Raw genomic sequence first — 25,321 nt, 5'->3', positions numbered from 1 at the left:
ACGGCAAATGCAGGAACATGCATCTCATTGTTAGGAGACGCAAAACAATGTGTTCTAAAATTGTCTCAAAATGTTTTAGATGGTCTGAGTGGATGGGATCACAGTCTGAATCTAAAAAAAATCAAGAGTCTGTACCCATTACACTACGCGGTTTTCTGTGAAATCTGTCAGCTAGACCCAAAAGACTGGCTCTGACTTTCAGCAACTCACATTGCCTCGGCTAGACTGCAAATCGGGCAAAAATCTAGATGCGTCATAGATGCGCCGATGTTTATCACACACTTCTAAGATGCCATCGATAGCTGTAGTGATCTCTGTTGCTTGGGCGACAGCTATTTTTACTATTAGTGCACATATCTCACAGTAATCAGACACAAGCAACATAAACATTTAACAGAAGACTCACTCCCAGAGTTGTTTTGCTGTGTATTTCGATTTCAAGAAACGCTGCTCGTTTTCTGCACGAAAACGTATGAGCCTGCGCGTTTCCTCAGGAGTCCCTACATACAATACTGATGAATAAGCACGCAAACTGAATGCACTTTTTGTTTATATCATGTAACGTACACGTATTTATGGACGTAACCACAACAAAACAATACATTAATCAGGCGTGCGGAAAAAAGACAAGTTAGCTGCCACCGGATTTATGTTGTCAAATCAACGCGGGTTTCAATAAAATATAAAAAAATATGTTGTGGAACTATCATAAAGTAAAAAACATTAGCAAACTTTTTTCATAGCGATTTTAACTAATCCTTTTTCATAGAACATAACTGTATACATGAACACAAGATTAAAGGCAACATAAAACAAGTGATTATTTATTACTAAAATACTGTTTACTGTAAGAAAATACTTACATTTATGGGTCTCTCTGCTCGCTCGGTCGGCCATGTTGGAAATTTATCATACCCCTTCGTCTGAAGTGTGGTCCCGAAAAATCTTTGTTTGAAGGGCTACCTGGCCCTTCCCCCTACCCCTTCCCCTCCAACCAAATGAGAATTGGGACACCCCTACCCCTTCACGTGAACGCGCGAAACAAAGGGGAAAGGGGGAAGTGGTAAGGGTAAGGGGAAGGGGTAAGGGGAAGGGGGAAGGGGGAAGGGGGGAAGGGGTAAGGGGAAGGGGGATGGGGAAGGGGGAAGGGGAAGGGGAAGGGGAAGGGGAAGGGGAAGGGGGAAGGGGAAGGGAAAGGGGTAAGGGGTAGAATTGGGATTTGGCCTAAGGCTACGTTTACACTGGCACAAAAAAAATCTGATTTTTTACTCACATCTAACACAGATCGGAATTAGTTGCACATGTGTAAACACAAAAATCTGCACGAGATCCAGTTTTTTCACATCTGATGTGAGCCACTTCCAAATGTGGTTTTAATTAAGATACATATCCGATCTCTTTAAATGCGACCTACGTCTAAACACGCATATCCGATTCCTCTTGGAATTCCAAGCCATCACACGGCGTGGGCGACACAGTTTTTTGTTTGTTTTTTTAATAAACCAAAAGCTTCACTGGGTAGGCTACTCTCTCTGCACACACGCACAACAAATGCAAATTACCTTTATTTTCCAGTCTATATCCGTTCATTCAGATTTCGCATTGCAAAACATCCATGACACTGACAGCTGTAAACTTATCCATTCTGGCAGGTAATCATGGCCACCCGACGTGAAATATATTGCCATGGCCATTCAAAACCCTAAGGTCTACCATGTGCATGTAAAATTATCAATGACAATCTTTTTGGGGCGGGAAGTAATGGAAACACAGGTATCGGATACCAGTGACGTATAAAGTGAATGTAAACACACTGGCCAAAAAAACGGATACGTCAAAAGATCGGATCTGTGCATTAAGACTTGCAGTGTAAATGCAGCCTAAAAACCACAAACAGTATCAACCCTTTGAAAACAACTCAGTGTAGATTGCTATATCTTTAGTTTGTCATATTTATTATTTATTATTTCCATGCAGCATGTTTGCAAGAAAGTTTTGAAACAGGATGAAACACATTAAATTTGACTTAAGCTGGTTTGTTTGTTCGTATGTTCGCATTAAAAGTCAGTGCTATAACTGTGATCTCTGTTGTGTCATTATAGATCCCAAATGTCTGCTTATCACCTGCAGAAGCTCATTAGAAACTGCTTTTCTTCTATCTGCCTGACCTTAAGGTTCAAAGTGTGTCAACACCTACTGAGGCTTGTTTGTCAGCACCTGCGATAGCTTTTAGAAACGATGACATTTAGTCTCCGGTCTGACGTTTAATATTTCATTTAAAGAAGTGTTACAATTTGGAAATGTTTTTTGACCCAGATCTTAAAATCTTGATGTTCTGAAGCAAATGTCTGATGTTTTGGCTGTCATTCGGAATGTTAATGAAGTTAGGATTACTTGTTAAACATGACTCATAATTAGGAATAGTGCTTAAATAAATAAAGCGGCGGTTCCCAAACTTTTTTCCTGCGCACCCCCCATTCTACTATTTTTGGCAGCTGTTACATAAACATTTTTACAAAAAGATCTTCTGATTTAACCTTGAGATTTTAAGTATTAGATAGCTTAGATATTTGCACCACTATCTACAATGACATTAATAATTCTTCATTTCTGATAGAAATTTAGATTTCCCAGGTGTACATATGTGCAGTTTTAAGACGTTTTAAGGCCAACAAATTGGATAACAATAGCTTTAAAACCATGTCAGCAAATACATGTGTGCACAGTTTTGAGGCAGCTTTAATCGCATGTTTGTAATTTCATGACTTAACTACGACGGTCATTGTTCGTACTTTCTTTTGAGCTTTATTTAAGCTATAATAAAGTAATTATGCGCATTTGCGCATGCAATTCTTGAGTGCACGCCAAGAGCACCGTATAACGGCTGATGTCATGGTAATTTTACCGACCTGACAACATCTCATCTGACCACAGTTCACTGTTGTTCAACTGAAGCTCTCTCGTCGTCACCTGCACCTTTTCCGCACTCGTTTGACTTGCACCTGTGGCTGAGGCGAAGTCAGAATGCGCGTCTGAAAAATGTCCTGTTTGTTGTGGTCGTAAAGAGACAGTTCTATATAAACTCAGTGTTTTACTTGGCGATGTTTTAAAAAAATATATTTTTATTTTTGGAATTTTATATGCTCTTTTGGTTTGTGGAGTAGCATCGCCTGGGGGGGATATTAAAATAATTCAGCAGAGGCAGGGATACACAGACAAGAAGGGGGGAACCCCCCTGTTAACTATTTCTGTTCCCTAACCAAAAGTCATTTAATTGAGTTTCACATAACCTTACGACTACTCTCGGGTTAATCTGTAAATCATTTTGAGGGCTGATAGTGCTTGAAGACTAAGTCAGAAATAAATTTCTGCCATTTTATCTGTTCTGTTCTCCTTAAAAGGCTTTAAATGTCACAGTCTCACCTGGGTAATTAATGCAGTCACCTCACTCTTTATAAATATCTCTCTAGTCACCTCTTTACTCTTTGTCTCATGCATCTTTTCTTTGACCATCCTGTCCTGTTCTTACTGCTATCTCACTCTGTTCCTCTCAGGCAGTGGCACCTCTCAGGGAGAAGATACGGGAACTTGAGCTTAGGTATGTTTTTCTTCTGCACCCAAAAAACTTACACTATGCTTTAAGTCTCGCCATGTTTCATTTAAACATAAAACACATTCAAAATACATTGATGTTTCAGTACATTTCTATTTATTTATTTACCTTATATATCTGGTGGCCACATTTCATAAATATAATGAATATATTGTGCAATAGTGAGAAAAAAGCCCTCTTAAGCATGTTCAGTTGATTAGGATAGAAATGACATGATCAAAGAATATTTCACAGTAAGGAAAAAATACAATGTAAGTTTGCCTTGTGTGAAGTGGCATGTACCTTAAAACAGCCAATCTGGAGATGTGTAAGCAGGGAGAGACAGGAAGCTGGAGCACGATGTGCGTCACGCCTTGACTGGCATGGCAGGATAAGGTCAAAATTTCACCGTGATCTTTTCTCAGTCCTTAGTCTTTTTTTTTTTTTTTTTTGATGAGGTGTGAAGTCTCCACAAAGAGTGGCTCATTTTCTCTTCACTTTGCCGCATCTCAGCCAGACCTAAAGGAGATTCTTTGATGCTGTTTTATTGGCCCTGGGCCCTGACTAATCCCAGCACTAACATAATCTCAGGCCCTGTTTACACCTCGTATTAAGATGCAATTTGGTCGATCAGATCACAGGTGGGTTCTAAAACATATTGAGCTTGTCCACTTTTAACCCCTTCTAGAGGTAGTCGAAAACACATTCGACTGGATTGCTTTCTTAATGTAAACGCTCATGTGGTCAAATGCATTCGAACTAGCTAGACGGGATTAAAATTTTGTCTGCTGAAGACCTGAGTTTGGTCTGAAGATGAAATATGTACCAAGCATAATGTTCTCACACCGTTCCTGATTTCTAACATACACTTACCGCATTTAGCATGGTCTTGTGGCTGTCAGAGCAGAAATGAAAGCTGATACTCTCTGTATATTTTTCGGTATATTTTAATCTGAAAAAGGTCATACATTTACCAGCCCATAGACCCTCCCCTTGAAGAAATCAGGACAGAAGTGAACAATAGAGACAAAACACAAGGTGTAAACGGCAATGTGTCTCCTTCGTCTACTTGTGATCAATCAAAACGCATCTCAATACCATGTGTAAACAGGGCCTCAGAGTATATTTCCTGTTAGAAAATTCATCAAACAGGCACAAGTATCATGGCAGCAGTGTGAAATGAATCTTCATTTAAAATCAGTTTGGCCAAAGTAACAAAAAACGTTCTTGGATAGACTTTTGTAACAGGGTTCCACCAGCATTAAAACATGTGCTGTGGTCTTAAAATGCTATTTGTGCTGCTTCTGTGCAAAAACAACATGTGGGAGAAAGGATTAATGATTTTCTTTCCCAAATAAGGTAGTGACAACTTTATATCTGTCACTTTTATTTTATTCTGGCATTGCTCAACAACAACAACAACAACAACAACAACAAAATACATGAACTGCTTTCTTTTTATTTTATTAAAGGTTGTGTTTGGGATTTTATTTCTGATAATTTAAGCTACACTTTTAAAGCACACTAGTGTGATAAACAATACAAAATCTTCTCCAGGGTCAAAATGACCCGAACACCACATGAGGGTTAAGAAAATGCTTATTTTAAACAGAAGGGCATTGGTACAGGTTTTTCTGATGGGTGAATTGATGTTGTTTGTTCTTATAAAGCTTTCTGTAAAGCTTTACAAATCTCTTCGGGACTGTGCCCGCTTTGGGACCAGTGAGGCAGTTGAAATTATCAGTGATAAAGTTATCAGTGAACTTAGGGGACTAAGAGAGTGGGGATATATATCTATATCTCCAAATCCACTTGTCAGTATCTCAGTGTTTGACCTGAGAAACTCAAGAATAATTGGATGAGAGAATCACAAGAATTGATTCATCCCCCTGTATTCTTGAGTTGTTATTGTGTTTCTTTGCTCAGATACTGACATATTCAATACTGACAAGTGAATTTTTACTGGAATGTGTTGAAAGAGTAGCAAGGAGAATTTGGACATTTTTCATCAGCATTGATTTTTTTTTTTATGCTTGTGTGTGTGTCTGTATAGTGTGCTGTTGCTGTTATAGTCTTGAATCTTGCTTAAGGTTTTCTTTTATTTTACAGTTTTACCCAGAAGTACCCACCTGTGAAATTCTTATCCGAGAAGGACAGAAAGAGGATTTTGGTGAGAGGTTTTTTGCCAGACTTATTTAGGATACAAAACTGCTTCTTCAATAATGCATGTCTGTCGGACTGTCTGTTAGATATACATGGCATCCCTTGTACCTTACTAAATTACAGGTGGTCATCATAGTTTGACATTTCGTTGTTCATTTTCCACTCTTTGATAGATCGGCGGCATTTATCTTTCTCCTATTGAAATGTTAATAAAAAATAAATTAAAAAAATCTCCTGTGTTTAAAAGGTTACTGTGTCAGATTGAAGCATGACCAATTTGGCAGCTGTTACAGTGAAATAACAACAGTTATTTCAGAGAGAGTTTTTCAATAGGCTGGGTTGCACCCAGATAATTGAAAGTGTAAGTACGTAGAGGCCTTCAGGAAACAAGAAACAGTAGGGAGTAGGAACACTGCTTAATTCGTCTGAAACTTAAGTAAATAAAAAGTAATGTATGACTCTATATATACTACAATAATTTGGGCTTTTGAAATGATATACAGCCTTTCCTCTGGTAGATCACTGGTGGGGCAGGATTTGTGGGCTCTCACCTAACTGATAAGCTGATGATGGATGGTCATGAGGTGACTGTGGTGGATAATTTCTTCACTGGCCGCAAACGCAATGTAGAGCACTGGATTGGCCATGAGAACTTTGAGCTGATCAACCATGATGTGGTGGAGCCTCTCTATATCGAAGGTGAGTGCATCTACTAATTGCTTTTAATGTGTGATTCATCATGTAGCTAAACAATTTAATGTAAACACACATTATTTGCAATGCATTTGAAGAGCATTATAGCTTTGCCTTAGATCGTACAGACATATTTCCAGCTACACCAAAAATGTTAAATCAAATTTCCACACCATGAATATTGGATCCAGTCTCTTTACCAGACCCCATCATAAGATATCCGTTTGGTCGGGTATCCAAAATCAGGCAGCAGGGCCAATGGCCACACCCTGCCGTTAGGAAGGTAATGTGTGGTAGATACACATATGGACTGACCAGTGGGGCATATGGAAGATATCTGCGGTAGGTCCTGCCAATCCAGGTTTGGAACTACTATCAATGCAAAGACAGGGCAGAGCAGAAACTGCCCAATGAAAGACATGGGTTTATCGACACCATGGGATTACCAAGAGGAAATCACAGCATATGGGCTGTTAGCCCAGTACAAGGGCTGACTGACCAGGAATGCATATTAGTACTGGGCCTGGCGTTGAACACCTCCGCCACATCTGACTGCGAGGATGCTGGAGGAACGTGATTCAGCTTTCTCCAAGTAGGAGCCTGAATCTACACATTTGTTGAACACAGTGGCCCAACCTGTTCTTGAGGCATCTGTTGTAACAACATGCCTGGACACTTGTTCTAAGGGCACTCCGGCCTTAGAAAGGCAAGGACTGACCAGGGTCTGACCAGGGATGGTGAGACACACCATCATGTTGACCCAGAGGATCTTGTACTAATATGCCTGACCCCTGAAAGCAAATTGAAGAAACGGTCTGCGTTGAGGTAAAATCGAGACATGAATGTATGCGTCCTTCAGGTCGATCGCTGCAAACCAATCCTGGGGATGAACCCACATGGGGGTGTGTTTCTGCGTGAACATCTCAACAGACATACCTGCCAGGGGGCAGCAAGGACCACTGGTGCCTAACCCAGGAAGCGTAGCATCCCAAAGTAGAGGCAGTGAGTGTGGTGTAACGCTTGACTGGGTCAGTGTGTCCCTTGAGTCTCAGCCACTGGCTCAGTGGCTAGGGTGGCATAAGGAAGCAGCGCGTCCTTGAAACTCAAACTCCCTGCCTATGGTAAAAGAAGGCAGGGCTGGGAGTGAGGAAGTGGGGAGTCTGCACTGGAAGAATACCCATGGTATGGCCCAGATACTGAAGAAACTTCCCTTTTATTGAAAGAGGAAATAAACTGAAACTGAAGATTCTCTACCCAGACCTCCTTTGGGGGAAGGAGTGGTGTGAACACCATCTCCTGGTTTAGAGCAGCTCCCTCCATCTCTGGGCCACCTGTTTAGCCAGAGATGGCACTTCTGGAACACCAAGGCGGATATCATCTGGCTGGGCGAAACACGTCTGAGAACTGAGCACCATACCCAGGAACCAATCATCCAACCGTGAGCACTCCGTACAAGGTGGAGTGTTCCACTTGAGTCCAATGCCCAACTCTGAATCCGATTCAGTGTGAGCAGTTACCACAAGTGAGGGAAGCTCGGCTTCACCATCCTTCATGCAAGGTCTTTCTGTAAAGGATGAGAGTGTTCTAAAAGTCACTGTTATGGGAACTGAAAGAAGAACTGTCAAACACAGTCAAAGAAAGAGGAAATTATTTTGATTTAATTGATTTAATAAGACAGAAACAACCAGCATTGAAGGTGAGGGAATCTGGTTTGAGGACAGACGTTGTCAGTGATTAGACTCAACAATGGATGTTTGAATGTGATGAAAGTGATGTTGAAAGTGATGTAGAACTTAGAGGAGTTTCAGGTCATTCTTTTGGCTCAGGTGTGAGACTCACAGTATCTCTTTGCCCCTATTTGTCAGGCAACTTCACACCTCCCACCACTCCTGCTAATCAAACCAGGAGAAGTGAGAGGATGGCAGGTTAAAAAAATAAAAAGACCTCTGTAATGGAAAATCTCAGCAGCTGGTTTCAACCCCTGATGAGTACAGGGTTGACATACTCAACTGTGACATTAGCCACATTCACACAAGAAACCCGTTGAATTACAGTCAAATTATAAATGTTCCACAGCTATTCACAAGCACAAAGGCTTTCCATCTTTTATTTGTAATGCACCTGTGGACACATCTCCACCAAAATGCTGTTATTACTCAGTGATGTCAGCAGCACTTCCCCAGTTTGACAACATTAGAGAAGATATTCACAATTTTTGACTTTTGATTCACAGGCCTATAATGAAACGGCATGAAAGTGCATCATCTTTTTGACTGCAAAATTCTTACACCAAAGCGTTCTAACCTTGTACGTGCTTAAACGGTTAATTCTCAGCTTTGTTCACATAACACATAACTTTTTCTAGCAGTTTTACAACCATTTAAGCCGGCACAACGGTGTCCTGTACACACAAGACCTCTAAACTGAAAAAATACCATTGAAAGTTTTATATGCTAAACCACTTTTTTTATGGCAGATTTTTTACTTTGGTTGGGAGTCTGTGGCGACACATAACGTTATACATAATTTAAAATCTTTCACAGATTAAAAATGTCAAATTTAAACCAAGAAATGAAACATGATTTTCTTCTTTTATTATTATTTATTTATTTATCGTCATTTAGATATATTTTTACTGAGACTTTAATAGTAATATGTTATCAAGGAATTTGTTCTTTACAAGAAATGCTAAATAGATGTCATACTGGATTTTGTTTGAAACAGCCAGGCAAAATGCTGTGGCATGGTCAATTAATAAATTGTCTGTCAGCATTCACTTTAGATGTAGTTTAAGCCTCTGACAGCATGCCAGGGGACTGTCTCATATGTGTCTAGCTGCTTCCATGAGTTAGGTTGAACAGGATTTTTTTAGCCTGTCAAAATTTGGTTTTGACAGGAACCAGGCTGCTACAATAGCTGTGTTTCCACTGTCGGGCCAAAAATGAGCATGCAAGTGCGTGCCAGGGCCTGTCACCCGAGGGGGCTGTAGCCCCTATTGTAATTGTTAGTTTTCTTATTAAATTAATATAAATGAAAAACTTTTTTTTCCTCATTACTCATTCTACAAACTTTGTCCAAAATCTACTCAGATGATCTTTGGGCCAATCCACAAAGAAATGACTGACTTGAATTTTGATATTCGCTACCGTATCGCTATTCTCCGAATGTGACCCTGTCTGTGTTTGTTGTCTTATGCTAGTTAGCTTAGCATGCTAATTGGTTATTTGTAAAAGTTGCTTCTATTTCAAACATTGGGACTTTCTGAGGATGATCTAATATGAACTTGTTAAAAATATAAAATGCAGTGCATTTCTACAAAAAAAGTCTTAATTTGAGTTGATTCTCATTGAAACTATGGAAGTTTGACATCTGGGTGAGATGGCGCCCAGTGGCGCAACAAGATGGATAACAGGCACCTGACCCAGGGGGTTTGAGTCACATGTGAACAACTTTATAAAATTGTGTGAAATGTTGTCATTTAGATTCCTTTATTATCCCAATAAGTTTTGTTCTAGTCTTTCTTCCTCTAGGTTTAGAATTAAGTTTTTGTTCATTCTGTGTTCATACTCATCTCAAGTTCTGCTCATTTTGAGTTCATTCTCACTTGAACTACTGAACTTTGGTGGGTGTGTGAACATGTACCTGCCCAGTGGCTCAACAAGATGATTGATAGGCACTTGATCCATGGTTTTGAGTCCCGTGTGGGGCAACTTTATAAAACTGTGTAATGTTGTTTCATTTTAATTCCTTTATTATCCGAGTAAGCTTTGTACTAATCTTTATTCCTCTTGGATAGATATAAGTGTGTTTTGTTCATTCTGATTTCTTCTCTTCTTCTCTTCTGCTCATTTTGAGTTCATTCTCACCTGTACGTCTAAATCTAAATCAGGCTTCCAGGTAATCTCAACATTTAAGACAAGGCATTTAAAACAATTTTAAGCTTAAAACTTACTTTCAGACACCAGCAAGTGTCTGAAATAACATCCAATTTATGATCCGATATAGATGTTGATCACCGTATGAGGCAGAAATATATATTAATATGTGATGCTAAAGGCTACTTATGCTAACCAATGCGATAATAATTACACATATGATTATGGAAAATACCAGAGCATGAAATGAAAACATTCCAGGATTATTCTCCATATAGTGGACTTCAATGGCCTCTAGACGGTTGAAGGTCAAAATTACAGTTTCAGTGAAGCTTCAAAGGCTTTAAATGATACCAGATGAGGAATAAGGGTCTTATCTAGCGAAACGATTGGTCTGTTCTACTTGCAAAAAAAAAAAAAAAAAAAAAAAAAAATAAACTGGCGCGGTTCTGTAAGTAGGATATGAAAGGCGTAGGACATACAGCATAAGCGTTTTGAAGAACGCGGAATGCTGAAGTACGTTCAAGGCGATATGTTGTGTTTGTAAAGCATATACAGTTGTATTTTTTTATTTATTTTATTTTTTTTTTTTGAAAATGGCCGATCGTTTTGCTAGATAAGACCCTTATTCCTCGTCTGGTATCATTTAAAGCCCTTTGAAGCTGCACTGAAACACTCATTTTCACCTTCAACCGTTTGGAGGCCATTGAAGTCCACTATAAGGAGGAAAATCCTGGAATGTTTTCATCAAAAACCTTAATTCCTTTTCGACTGAAGAAAGAAAGACATGAACATCTTGGATGTCATGGGGGTGAGTAAATTATCAGGAAAAGTTCATTTAAAAGTGGACTAATCCTTTAATTGTAATTGAGGTAGTGGTGGAATAGATCAAGTGGCATCTGTTTTCGGTTACAAATGAACAGGACTTGCATTTATTTCTGCATTAAATTACAGATCATTACATTCATTTGTGCCTTATATTGTGAGCTCACATAGCAGTATGTATATTTGAGGGTGATTTTCATAAATGTGATGCATATATATAACAAATACATGCTTTTTTAAGTTTTGGCACAGCTTTAATCATATCCACATTTAATCATGTTGTATTTACCCAACTGTTCAGCAATTTGGTATATTTACTGTTCACTGGGGAATGCTGAGTCTCCCTCAGCATCCATGTTTTTTTTCTTCACACGTTTGATTTGTGCCTGGCACTGACACAAAGTGTTGTGGTTGTAAAGAGATGGTTCTATGTCTAAATAAACTCGTTTGTGGTCAAGATCAAAAATAAAGAAATGATAGTTGTGAGCGGGGTGGCCTAGCTCCTCCCTTGTACCAGAGACCACTTTAAGAATTAAGACAAATCATATATGATTATAATTGTGTATTTATTTTGTTTTGTATTTCATCTCTCTCTTCCCTGTGCCTTTGTTAATACCAGACTAATGCATTGGCATATATAAGCTCTCTCTGTTGCTGGATTATTAAAGGTGCCATCGAACGTTTTTTTTTTTTAAATTTTTTTACTGCCTATTTTGGGGCATCATTAACCTTTAATGTGTACTGCTGCCCAAGTGCCTGATCAGTGGTTAAATATCAATGCTGGAGTCTTAAGTCTTTAAGTAAAGACCAATTGTTCGCTTCTGTCATGCTCATTTTGTCATGCTTGTGAAATGATGGAGTTTTGCGTACAGCTTATATTTTTGACTTGCAGGTCGAGGTACAAGGCTAAACCCCCCACCCCCCGTCACATTGTAAGCCCTGCCTCGTACTGGCCAGACATTGGAAAAATGGCTAATGAGCTCATTTGATAAAGGAACTTGTTGTTCATGTCATTGATTCTTTGAAAGCTATTCAAGTGTTTTGCTGGAGGCACTTAAAAGTAGAACGTAAACTAGCACTTGTCCTCAAGCACAACTCTATATCCCACTTTTTTGTTGATTTGGTTGTAGGGGTGTCCACTCTATACTGGTATTGACGATAACCGTGATATTTAAAAAAAATGAAATATTATTATCGTGTTAATTAGGGGTGTCACAGTATATCGGTATTGGCGATTAACCATAATTAAAATGAATAGTAAACATATGATAATGTGACACGTAAAGGTGGCCATATTGCACTTGCACTAATGCTGGTTGCCATAAAAAAAAAAAAAAAAAAGCAGACAGAGTGCTGCGCATAGCTGCTACTGCTGGGGTTAAAGCATGTGTATTTATAATGCAATGCCAGTTGACAAAGCCTTTATCACTGTATATAATAGGCCTACTATAAAATCATTTCTTTTTAATTACTATTTGACTGATAGCATTATTTATTTATTTATTTTTTCAAGATTTCTATAGACATCACGATATGTCATTATCGTGAATTGCTAACCATGTAGTGAAAAATTTGATATGGTGACATTTGGTTGTTTTTGTTTCAGATGGAAATTTTGAGACTGAGGCTTTTGGGTTGCCTCTTATATCCTCAAGTAAGGCCATTTAGGTAGACCAGTGGCCAGTTTTTGTTTCATCATTAGTATGTAGTTGTTTTTAATTGTGCTTTATATATTTAGACTTGAGACTTGAATATGGTGCTACATGCATATTATCATAGGCCAGGCTAAAAATGTCAGCACTCAACGTGATAAAGTTTTTAAAACAGTCCTTGTGTTATATCTCTATTTACCAATGAGTCCTTGGCCTGAAACAGTTTGAAGACTCCTGGGGTGGACCTTAAAGGACACTTTAACCATTCCTCCATGCCAACTAAAGCGTAGGACCAGCGTGTCGCTGCGCTTTGATTTTCCATTCCATTTCAACCTCAGTCAGCTACTCTTTTGACTTATCTCATTCCTCAGCCCTCTAAAATTGATCCCTGTATCGCTACATCTAGGTTGTGGGAGGGTTATTGAGAACTTGTCTGTTTATATGTTCTGCATCCATTATATTTACTTCCCTATGCCTGGTCTGTTTGACATCACACTGCGTATAAAAGACAGTACATTGACTAACGGTAATGAGCATGGCCTTTCTGACATGTCTCTGTGTGCGTCAAAGGATGATGCACTTTCATCCAGTTTGAGTTGTAGTGAGCCTTCATATTTGTGGTATTAGTACAATGGCTGTGTGCTCAGAAGTTTGTCTTGGAAAAGCACAACCTTTTCTAAATTTACCAATTTTAGGTTCCAAGACTGATTAAGATCTTTATCCATAAAGCCCTCTTAAAACAATCATTTGCATTATCAAGACAGCCCATTATTTGGGCATATGAATGGGCAGATGGTTACCATCTATTTAGGCTGTTGTTTTGGATTATCTTTAGGCCTAATTCAGTATCTGTAATCATTGTACAGTTGGATGATGTTTATATTGGTATAAATGGAGGTGTGTGTTTGAATTTTATCTGTCCTAAACAGTTCCCCTCTCAATTTTCAACTTCTGTTTTTTGTTGTTTTGTTTTTTTACCCCTCTTTTTCAGTTGACCAGATATATCATTTGGCCTCACCTGCATCGCCACCAAATTACATGTACAACCCAATCAAGACACTGAAAACGAATACTATTGGTACTCTCAACATGCTAGGTGAGTATCACCAAAAAAATTAAATTCTGTCATCATTTACTCACCTTCATGTCATTCCACACACATAAGACTTTTGTTCATCTTCCAAACATAGAAATCTGAGAGATTTCTGTCCCTCCACTGCTAGTTCATTCCAACAAAACTGACACTTCAAAATGTTGTCTAGGTGAAAAGCTGTTTCACGATATCTGCATGACTGTCTGGGTTGAGTTTGTGGCAACACCTTTTAAGTTTGTGCATTATATTGTTCTATCTTTTACTGCATGTGATAATTCATACTCAGAAAGTAGAAGTGAAGTGACATTCATTACAAGATGATTAGTTTAGGGCTGTCACGATTCCTTGATTAAATTTGAGTGCTCGATGCAATCCTTGATTGCAATTTAACTGGAAGTGGCACATTCCACATATACGAGAAACAATGCACCACATTATTTGATCGTTTTCTATGGATGCACAATATATTAAAACAATTTAAAAATCATAATATAACATAGCATTGTCCTATCATTTATAAACCTTTTTATAAACCTACACTACACACATCAGTATGTTTCTAAATATTCAAACTGTTTTTCATCGCAATTTCAAAATAAAATTTTAAACCCTCGAGTTTTCATATGTTGATGTCTTTCTACCATAAAGAAGTGGCCAAATCTTAAAGATTAAGTGAACATTTCAGTTAAACATTTTGCCAATATTAAACAAGGATTTGAAAGTGTAAAACAGTCACCAGGCTGCTGGTGTCCCCTGCAGAGATTTGTCTGACTTCCCTTTGATAATTTATTTAAACCAGTTATTATTGCCTCATTGTTATTATATATGTATTTCAAGTCATTTTAAAGAATACTCAGCACTATATGTATTACCACAAAAAAATATTATCTGATTACTGAAATTGTTAAAATAACTGACAAAGTGACAGCCCTATTTAGTTAAATGACAAATTCCTCATTGTTTTGCATTTTTTGACTTTCAGTCGAATAAAATACTATTTTTTCCAGTTATATTTAGTCATTGAAGATTCCTTAAATATAGCATTTCTTAAAAATATCGTCTTGTTCTCGTGAACCCAATATTGTGTATCGTCTCATCTTGTGAGCTGTGTATCATCATATCCCTAGTCACATTCTCTTCTACTATTTCCGATCGGTCGAATCTTGCACCTCTGCTGTCTCATCTGTGATGACAATGAAAAAATCTTGAAACTCTCAAACAAACTAACAGGGCTTCATGCTACTGTTTACCAGGCAACAAGGTGAAACTTAGCCTCTGCCTTTGGTAAAAGAATTGTAGGAGTAAAGTCAGAAAATTGCAAAAAGTATAAAAACCTCTTCAATTGATTTTTGGAAAGGTTAGACTGTTTTCAATCATCACTATACACTTTCTTTGCACTCTTCAATTATATATCCCCTGTCTGTAAGTAGCCATTAAAGACTGTAATAAAGGTTTTTTTTTTTTCTTTTCTTTTGGTGATTGAGTTTTCTTGAGTTGTCATTTTTTATGTCGATATGAAATGATCTATTTTCCATCTGCCTGCAATTACATATAATTGCCAGGGTATTTCTTTGGAATCTGTTCCACAGAATTGACCCTTCACCGGGAATTTGATTAACAAGAAAACTAATCAATCAGAACGCCATTTTGTCAGACAAAGCAGCCAGTAGTTAGAAGATTAACCTCAGTGGAGTTAAACTTGAAAAATTGTGTATATTGACATCTTTCCACGTTTGAAACAACATTCATTCTCATGTTCATTCATGTTTGAGCCAAGCATTTCAATTTCTTTCTTTCTTTCTTTTTTTATTTTTTTTATATACATTTTGTTTTAAACATTTTTAACCATTTAAATTAATTCTGCTAACCAGCTGTCTGTGTCGGGGAAACATAAGCTTAAATCAAATTGTACTGTACTGTACATCCTGTGCATGTCCTGTTGTAATAGAGTGTATATCTGATTTTTTTTTTTTTCCCCAGCCAGTCAAAACACTTAAAGGTGCTCTAAGTGATCCTGGGTGGAGTAACTTCCTGTTGACTTTCGAAGTGTTGTCCAACAAAACAGAGGCTAGCTAGACCCTCCTCCTCCCCCTCCCCTCCGTGCTTTCTGAAACAGTCATGAACGCGCATTTAAAATCATTCTTGTTGGTTATTGGCTGGAGCATGTTTATTATTATGTTTTGTGGTCCAGACTGCACCAGTTTGTTTTTGTTGCCGTTTTCAGAGCTTGTGGCGACTACAGAGACCGCGTTTTTTTTTTACAGTGTGTTCAGGGGACAGGCAGCTAGCGGATAGTGAGGAGATGTTTGCTGTATGTGACAAAAAATGTTTTGGCCTAAAAACGCGTGACATCACTTAAGGTCAATTCACACCGCCCCGACGACGGCCAACAAACACCAAAAAACGCCAACGAACAAGTTGGCCGTTGGATTTAGAATTCTATGAGAAAAAACTGTCATGTTCACACCGCCCCAACAAACACCGACCAACGAGTGACGTCTGACTGGGAAAATTCCACAACTACACAAGTAACCATGTTAACAATATGTCAGGTTAGTTTACTATATTAATAATATAGTATCATGTATATTTTCATTGTATTAAAGTATTGAAGCAAAACAAAAATACTAACCTGAAATCCAAAGCGCTGTAGCCATCGATCTGATCGTAACCTATTGCGCTTCGGTTGGTATACCGGTTTTTAAACTTTTTTTAGCGCGACCCTTTTTATTAACGAGACCCATAAGCATATACAACCATGTAGCTAAACGAATTATTAAAAAACGAAACTGAAGGTAAACCTGCATTGCTCTCATGGTGGTTATAACGTTACCTCTCTCTTTCGGTGAAGTGGAGCAGCTGCTCTTGCTGAATGGCACGGATTATTGTACTATTATACCTTATAGACTATATAGATTATTGCACCTTTTGTGTATATATATATTTTAACTGTATTTTATTTTTTATAACGAACAAGCTGCGATGTCACGTTTCCAGTGCTTTGTTGTGTGTGCGTGAGGCACGGGCGTGATCAAACAGCTGTCTTTGCAGGGGACTTGCCTCATCGTCATGGCAATGGTTCGTTAACAGGTCAGATTACGTCAGAGTTGGTTGCCGTCTGTTGGAAAACTGTTCACACCGCGCAGACATTCCACGACCCGACAAACGCAGATTAAACATGTTCAGTCGGGTGAAGACCAACTCCGACCAACGCCAACAACGGCCAACAAACGCCAACAGGGGTATCGCACCAAACCAACAAACTCCAACAGACGAGTTTGTTGGCGTTTGTTGGCCGTCGTCGGGGCGGTGTGAATTGGCCTTTAGAGCACCTTTAATGAAAATACTGAGAATGTAATTCCTCAATTCAAACATTAAGCTGTGAAAGAGGTGGATTGTTGCACATTATTTTTCTTTGGCTGATATCCTGACCAGGATATCTTTGCTTTTTGCTTGTAGCCTTTTTCTGATTAATGTCTGGTTTGGTTGTTTCTGACTCACCCAATTGGGAATCACATTTTGATTGATGAGTCACTCTAACCAGACTCTATCTGGTTTGATACAATTTAACAACTGATTTGCTTATGCCTCTCTCTATCCACAGGATTGGCCAAGCGAGTTGGAGCTCGCCTGCTCCTTGCTTCCACTTCAGAAGTGTATGGAGGTATGTGTACAAATGTTTCTATTCTAATGCTTAAAGTGATGAGACATTTATATAATATACATAATATATAATAATGTATTATTTATATTAATATAAATATATACATATTAATAAAAATATCTCATTAACACACTTCACATTAACACACATCAATTGCTGTTCTCCTGTTGTTCTTCATTAGATGTCTGTTGTAGAAATAGTCAGACCTAAAATCAAGAGACCTGTAGTCAAGTAGTTTCAGTACTTTAGGTATATGGCTGTAGGTGAGTTTGGATCAAGGGTTAGAAGAGACAGAGATGAACTGCTTCAATCAGTTTCAGAGTGCATGAGTCTGGTATCTGAAAAGATTTTGGTAAAGCTAGGACTTTATGGTAGTTCTCTGTAATAATAAAACCCTGATCCCAGTTGTGAAGTATCATGATAGAAGTGATGTAGTGGAGGCTGCTTTGAGTTCATCTTGAATTGCCTCAACACAAATAATTTGTCCTAAAAAAAAAAAAGAAATGTTATGGCCATGTCAAAAACCCATAGAATATGCTATGAAGAGGGAACAAGAAATCTGAAGATATTTTATTTAATTCAAAGAAAGTGAATTCACCTGCATTCCCCTTAATTAAGCAATATTTACACTGTTGAGAGGTTGAGGCACCTGAAACGGCAAACCAGTTTGAACCAGATAACCCAACGTGACCCGTTTTACCCAAACCTTTTCTTGGTGATCCCACAACCCTTTGAAATGAGTATTTACTTATTTTTTGAATGACTGAGAGGAATCTGCAATTGATCTTCAGCCTTTTGATGGTTGGATAATCAGCTCATTTGGGATTTGGGAATGAACACAGATCTCTATCCATCAAGAGAAAAATTAAGCTTACCAGTAATTAATAGGGCTAGTCATTGATACATGATTCGATTCAATTTTATTTTCTCAAGCTTGCAATTTGATTAAATTCCAATATCAGTTCATTTGGATATATATCAGGTACAGTTAGCGTTGTCAAAAGTACCAGTACTTTGCTACCAAGTTAGTACTGAAATTTAAAAAAAGTCAAAATACCAGCATTTTCCCCTAGGATTTTGAGCGCTGTTGAGCAGATTCTGACTAACTTAAACACCTCTGATTGGCCATTGTGTTCACGCGCTCAACAGATTTATCTGTGATTGGCTACAACCCTTCAAAAACATGTTGTAAATAGACTTCTTTCAGATACACATAAACAGTGGCCATCATAAAAACACTTTTTTTAAGGAAAGATCGGCCACGCCATTGTTTGAAATAAGTAATAAAATTGACACAATTTGTAAGCTGAGACTTTCTCATATCATAAGAAACACAGCACAGAGTGATTACTGGATTGTGAATATTGGATTGGAGGAACACTACAAATAATGTTTAGTGAAGTTTTGTTCAAGCATCATCTGAAAAGAGCCTAAACTAAATGTTGGATTCTTGGGATTTAAGAATCAATATCAGTTAATCCAAATGAGAATTAAAATTGAGAAATCAATGTTTTCAACCTAGCCCTACAAATTAGCTATGTGCAGTCAAGGTTTTTTTGTTTGTTTTTCAGTTGTATTTATTTTATTTATTTTTTCTCTCTATTTGCTCTTCTCTTTAGTATCTTTTTGGGTAATGTCATTTATTACAAGCAAGAAAAGCAACCATTATCACTAGAAAGTGACAACTCAGTTTATCGGTTGTGCCATTGAGTGCCTTTAGTTACTATTCATGATGGATGCTTTAAAAGACTGTTCAATTGAATGTGCAAAAATCAATCCTGCTTTCACCCTAGCTGTTGCTCCAGCCTTTGAAATGTGCCTTTTTAATCAACCAAGGACATTGGATTGCATTGAAATCCAAGAATCAATCTTTTACACCTAAAATCACAATTTGTTTGAGATAAACATACATTTATGTGTTATTGAGGGAATTATATAATATGAATGTAAACTTTTATAACAAAAATTAACTTTACCTACATGTACAGTGATCACTAAAAATCATTTTCTTCTCACCAGATTGATTAATTGACTGGAATTGTCAGCAGAATTTCTTTAAAGCACCTTTAAGTACATCAATAACTGGTTTTAATGGCTTCACAACTCAGGGTAATTGGAACATATAGCAATTACCTTTCAGTTTGTTCTGAACAAATTTGTTTGCAGTAAATCATTTTCCCTGTCTTATTTTAGATTATTGCAGTGTTTTTTTTTTTTGTTTGTTTGTTTTTTTTATTCTTTACAGTTGTGTCCAAGGGTTTGCCATGAATATAGCCATAGAAGCTGGCATGGTGTTTAAAAAAGCGAAAGAAAGAAAGTGTCCCAGGGGGTTCATTACCAAGCTTGATTATGACTCTCAAAACACTTACCACTGGCTTTCCACCAAAGCTGCAGACTCTGCCCAAATATTATTCTTCTGATTATTTGCATGATCTTTGGCCATCATGCTTGGGAATTCAGAATTTACAGGATACTTTGCACTGTGGTCTACTGCCAGTGTCAGACATCTCTCTCTGTCTAGCTCAGTTGGTCACGCCAATGATAACTATGATGACTGTAACTGTAAAATTTTAGTAATTGTTCTAATTCACACCACAACGGATAACTATGCACAGTTTGGTGTTGAACTTCCGACTCCAGCCTTGCCCTGTGCAACAGTACGGATGAGAGCCTTCTGCTTCAGCCTAGCTTCTGCCTGTTAGACTGCCTCAGCTGCCTTCTACTTCAACCCTGTCCTCACGATGATGCCTGCTCCAGACACTTTAGCATCCTTCAACCCCAAATACTGCAAATGTTCTCATGCCCGTGTGATGATGAATTCCTCCCTGATGGAGCTGAATGGGAGCCTGAGCTTGTTGCTGTTTCCATACAACCCAATACTACTCTACGTGGCACACCCAGCCATCTGCGTAGATAGCTGCTCACTCTGCACTCAAAGCCATAGGGACTTCATAGATGAGTAGGGGCCAGAGGATTCTTGGAAAAATTCCATGCTGGTAGATCCAGGCCTTACATTTCCCAGGAATTCCAGACTTGTCCACAGTTCTCAGCCACCTCTCCAAATGGTGGCCTTGATGGAATCTGTATCCTTCAGGCTGCAGCTGAAGACCTTCCCAAGACTCTTCACTGTTTTTTCTGTAACAGAGAGGATCAGGTCTTCTCCCAGCCTGAAGCGGAACTTGTCCGTCACATTTCCTTTCTTTTATACTAAAGACCAGGATTTTGGGGGTTTAAAATGCATACGTTTCCACAAAATGAGTTTCTTCAACCCCTGAAGGATCCAGTTGGCTCTGTGCACCGTTGATGATGTTACAGTGAGGTCATAATAGGTGGCTGCCTGAGTGCAACCAGTGATAATTCCTACTTCCAGCTGGTGCCAGTCAGAAGACAGTGTGCCTACAGAGACTCTTACTGTAGTACTTACTGAAGTAGTCCAGAATAAACTGTTTCACCTTCTGGGGTATATGGTATCTCTCCAGTATCACTTCAACCAGCTTGGGAGGTATTGAGCCGTAGGTGTTGGTTAGATCCAACCAAATTATCGCCAAGTCTCCCCTTCCCATTGCCTCTCTGATGAGCTGAGACACCACACCTGTATGTTCAAGGCACCCCAGCACCTCTAATATGCCTCCCTTTTGTACTGATGTGTCAATTTATCCGTTTCCCAGCAGGAAAGTCTCTTGGCCAGAATGCTGAAGAAGATCTTACTCTTGACACTGAGTAAAGATAAAACCTGAAACTGGTCAATGTTTTCAGATCTCTCCTCTTTAGGTATAAATACCCCCTCAGCACGTCTGAGCAACCAAGATTGTGCAACCTTCCCTCTCTTCCAGATTGCCTTCAGGGACGTCCAAAGCCTTATACACTCTATAGGGCACCCCATGTTGCCCAGGTGCTGAGTAGTTGACACTTGGCTTCTTGACAACTTCTTCGACTTCTCTCAGACTTTCAGATTGAAATTTAATGTTGGCTCAGGTGGATTTATCAGTGCCTCACATGAGTCCAATGGTTGGCTCTTCTTCAGGTCACTATAGGTGCGCTTGAGATTATCATTAATCTCACCTTTGGAGCAAGTCAACTGCACCCCCCTCCTCCTTCTGCCCGAGAAGCTGCTTGGTCAACTGGTAGAGGTTGGCTATGAATGCTGCTCTTCTTCTTGCCCTCTCTTTTCGTCCCCTTATGGCTCTCTACTCTCTGCAAGATCAATTGCTCTGCCCTGTGTCTCTCCAGCTGTCTCTGCTCTGTTTGCAGTTGTCAACCAGTCTGTTCCTGGTTGTCACTGGTAATACCAGAGTGTTTCAGTTCTTCATATAGCAACTATCTAGCATGGAAGTAGCTTTCTTTATTCATCACTTGATCAACGGTGTTAAGTTTGAATGTCAGTCCATCATGACTGACCTAGTTCAAATATTGTTTAAATTTTTTAAATTAATTTATTTGTGTATAGTTCTATGACCACACAAATGCAAACTATAAAATTTGTATGTAAAAGGTTGTTTCACCCAGAAATGACCACTTAAACATATATTTTGCATCTATCATATGTGATTGTATTGCACACTTTTTTCCTTTGGATATTTAAACATTTATCCAGCACACTAATCAAGCTTACAAGCTTGATGCAACTTTAGTGTGCAGGACTGAAATTTGTTCTATTTTATATTGCAATGTCATCCATTATAGTTCTCCCTCTTGTTTTACAAATTGAAATATTTGTGTGAAATGTGATCCATAGGGGGTTGTGTATCATATATCATATTTGTGTGTTTTTGTTGTCTTCTAGACCCAGAGGTGCATCCCCAGAATGAGGAGTACTGGGGTCATGTGAACCCTATCGGCCCCCGGGCCTGTTATGATGAGGGAAAGCGTGTTGCTGAGACGATGTGCTACGCCTACATGAAACAGGTAAGAGTGAAATTCACCCATGAATACTCTACTGCTTGCCACTGTGTAGCAGTAGTGTTCATTTTATTAACAGAAACTATGTCTAAAGGTGAGGATACACGTGGCGACTTTTTGAGCAATATTGCTGGGCAATGTTGCCGTCAACGGGCAACCTGATGAGACACAGGGCAACTAATTAGGGCAACAGACAGTTGGAAGCAACTAATCAGAAAGGAGCAAATCTATTGCCAACCCAATAAATACCTTATTATAGGCACTTTATTTCAACTTTTCAAATATTTTCTTCATTTTTATTAAAAATAAATGGCTTTCCGATCTGATTTGTGATAGAAAAAGGAAGAAGAGCGAGTTCAGCAAAAGGCGGATTCGAACCCGCGTCGATCACATCAAAAGCTACATTCATGTGCCATACGCCCTACAATCTACGCCACTACAGATGTTAAATTAACTCCGTCTTTTTAGTATTTAACTGAAAACATTCAGTGGCTTGATTACAGCTTACATGCATTACTTTGGACAGTTGTTGGTATTTTAAGCAATATATGAGGTAAATTCCCTGTTTTGGGTTGACGCATGACAACTTACTAGCGTAAAAAGATATAAGTTCACACTCTTTTTCTCCACTCCACTGTCGCTGAGAGGCCGCCATCTTGTTTGAATTTTACAGACATACATAAAATATTTGCATGAAGTTGTCAGATGTCGAGTTTAAATCCCCCAATCAGAGCTTTTCTGTTAAAAGGATACGTTTTCTGCCCAGTGTTTTACTCAACATTTGCAATCTGGCAACCATGCACACACACCACACACACTCTATACACTGCATAACTGCAGCGGATGATCTGAAAACACAGACAAACAAGCTGGAGTTCAGGGAGAAATTCTGCTTAAGTGAAAGTGTCATTCAGTCAGTCTTGTTTCTTCACGAGCCACTTGCACTGTTTGATACAACGAAATCTGTAAACAAACCTTCTCAGTGATGAACTGTAATAAATCCAAACATGGATCTCAACTATATTGTTTTCTATTGTGGTTGCTGAATAAACGCAACCTCTGTGTGACAATACAAAGTCTTTTGCTATTACTGCTTCTGCTGCCCCGGTGAGGCAAGTGGTTTTACTTACCCTTCTAAACTTTGTACTGGTCCCATCACAAAAGATTAATAAATAAATAAATAAAATAAAATAGGCCTATTTATTTTTTCATTGTTTTTGACCCCTGAAAACGTAATAAATAGTCATATCAATTTCAGATATTGTTAAAGACAAAGTCAATAATAAAATAAGAACAAATAATCAAATTATGAGCAATAGCACAAATCAATACAATACAACAAACATACAAATTAAATAAACAGTTCTCTTCTGGTATAAAATTTGAATAAAGTAATCACATGTAAAATAACATTGCATAGTCTTCACTATATGAATTAAAAAGGATTAATCCCATTAAAGTTAAAAAAAGTTATCCAGTTAAAAGGAGTTAGTGATTTTTTTATTCTTTGTCTTTTGCTGTTTAACATTAAAAACACAAGTTTCATTAGGCTGCCGTCACTTTAAGACAGATGTTCGGATCCAATATAGTACTACACATGTTTCATTTCTGTTTTATTTAACTGTTTAGATTCACTTAAGACATAACCAACTCAATACGGGCATTTTTACATACAGTGATTCTGTGAGAATATGTCCGTTCAAGCGCAAGGAAATATAAAAAAGAAATTAGTCTGAAATGCGCCTTTCCGGGCGTGCGCTTCAGAGGTGTTGTGCACACAATTTCTCAAACAGCACGCAAGTACAGAATTCTCTTTTGCGTCTTCTTGTGTTTGAATATTTAGATTGGCAAGGCTTAAAAACACCCATGATACGGCAGCAAAGTTCCTTGATTATTACACTGGAATGAGAGTATAGTTCCTAGTCATATCGGCCTAGAAAATCACAACTTTTCACAGTTTCTTTCTTTTATAAGGCATGTGATTGGCTGTCTGCCACTGATGTCACGCATTCATGTGCACGCGCTCCACAAACTCAGGATCAAAGCTTGAGTTGACAGAGAAAGTTGATGATCAGCATCATGGTATCAACAAAGCTGGATTGGAGTGGTTTGGTTTGGTCAACTTGAAACTAATCCTATAACCCTGAGTTTTTTCAACTACCATCATGGTACAGGCCCCAGGCCTCAGTCGACTAAAACTTGAATAAACAAAAACAGGACAAGGTTGACTAAATATATGATAAAAACTAAAAAGTACACTTGACACAGGACTAAGACTAAAATTTAAAAATATCTGATGAAATTAACAACTGTCGCAACTGGATTTCTATGCTTTATTTTAATCATCCTGCTCTCAAGGTGTATTAACGTAGAAAATTGGCCACTTGGGGGTTTGACCTCAGAAATGTGCCATCACATTATTCTAGTCTGCTTTGTTCTTTGCTGTCGCATTCTTAGCCGAGCAACATACCATAGAACTAAACATACTGTGTAAAAGCCAATTACCAGAGGAAGAAGCTAACAATACGTATAATGTAAAGTCACAAATTGAACTTGGATGAACTTGAAATAATGACATAAGAATATCAGCTATTGTTTGTACATCAAAGGGCTAGAATTTCAATCCTTGGAGGAGTGAAAATATTTGTGTAGAAAAATTAAGAGATCTTGGCAACAGCAGTGCGGTTTGCTGAAAAACTGAATGTGAAACATAAATGGTGACTCAAACCATTACCAGTATTTATAATTTTTTTTGTACTAGGGATGTGTGAGACTAGCCGACTAGTCCATTAAATGATACTGCTGCTGCTAGTTGACTTAGAAAATAATAGTCGTTTACATTTTTTTTTTTTTTTTTGCATATTT

At 38.3% G+C, this 25,321-nt stretch overlaps 1 protein-coding gene across 2 annotated transcripts in view; it reads left to right on the top strand.

Moving 5' to 3' along the window:
- Positions 1–25,321, top strand: part of uxs1 (UDP-glucuronate decarboxylase 1) — a 95,629-nt gene that overhangs the window by 26,071 nt on the left and 44,237 nt on the right. Inside the window, exons 4-9 of one of the 2 annotated variants that reach the window (XM_067409112.1) lie at positions 3,555–3,598; positions 5,702–5,762; positions 6,274–6,454; positions 13,792–13,896; positions 17,498–17,557; positions 22,341–22,462. In XM_067409112.1, coding sequence (XP_067265213.1) covers positions 3,555–3,598; positions 5,702–5,762; positions 6,274–6,454; positions 13,792–13,896; positions 17,498–17,557; positions 22,341–22,462 — 573 coding nt within the window. The remainder of the gene's footprint in view (positions 1–3,554; positions 3,599–5,701; positions 5,763–6,273; positions 6,455–13,791; positions 13,897–17,497; positions 17,558–22,340; positions 22,463–25,321) is intronic. The other variant, XM_067409113.1, reaches the window with a different exon arrangement.

This window comes from Chanodichthys erythropterus, chromosome 14, assembly GCF_024489055.1.
Source record: "Chanodichthys erythropterus isolate Z2021 chromosome 14, ASM2448905v1, whole genome shotgun sequence".
Classification (NCBI taxonomy): domain Eukaryota; kingdom Metazoa; phylum Chordata; class Actinopteri; order Cypriniformes; family Xenocyprididae; genus Chanodichthys; species Chanodichthys erythropterus.
The sequence above is the reverse complement of the archived record's forward strand: the minus strand, read 5'-3'. Positions and strand labels throughout refer to the sequence as shown.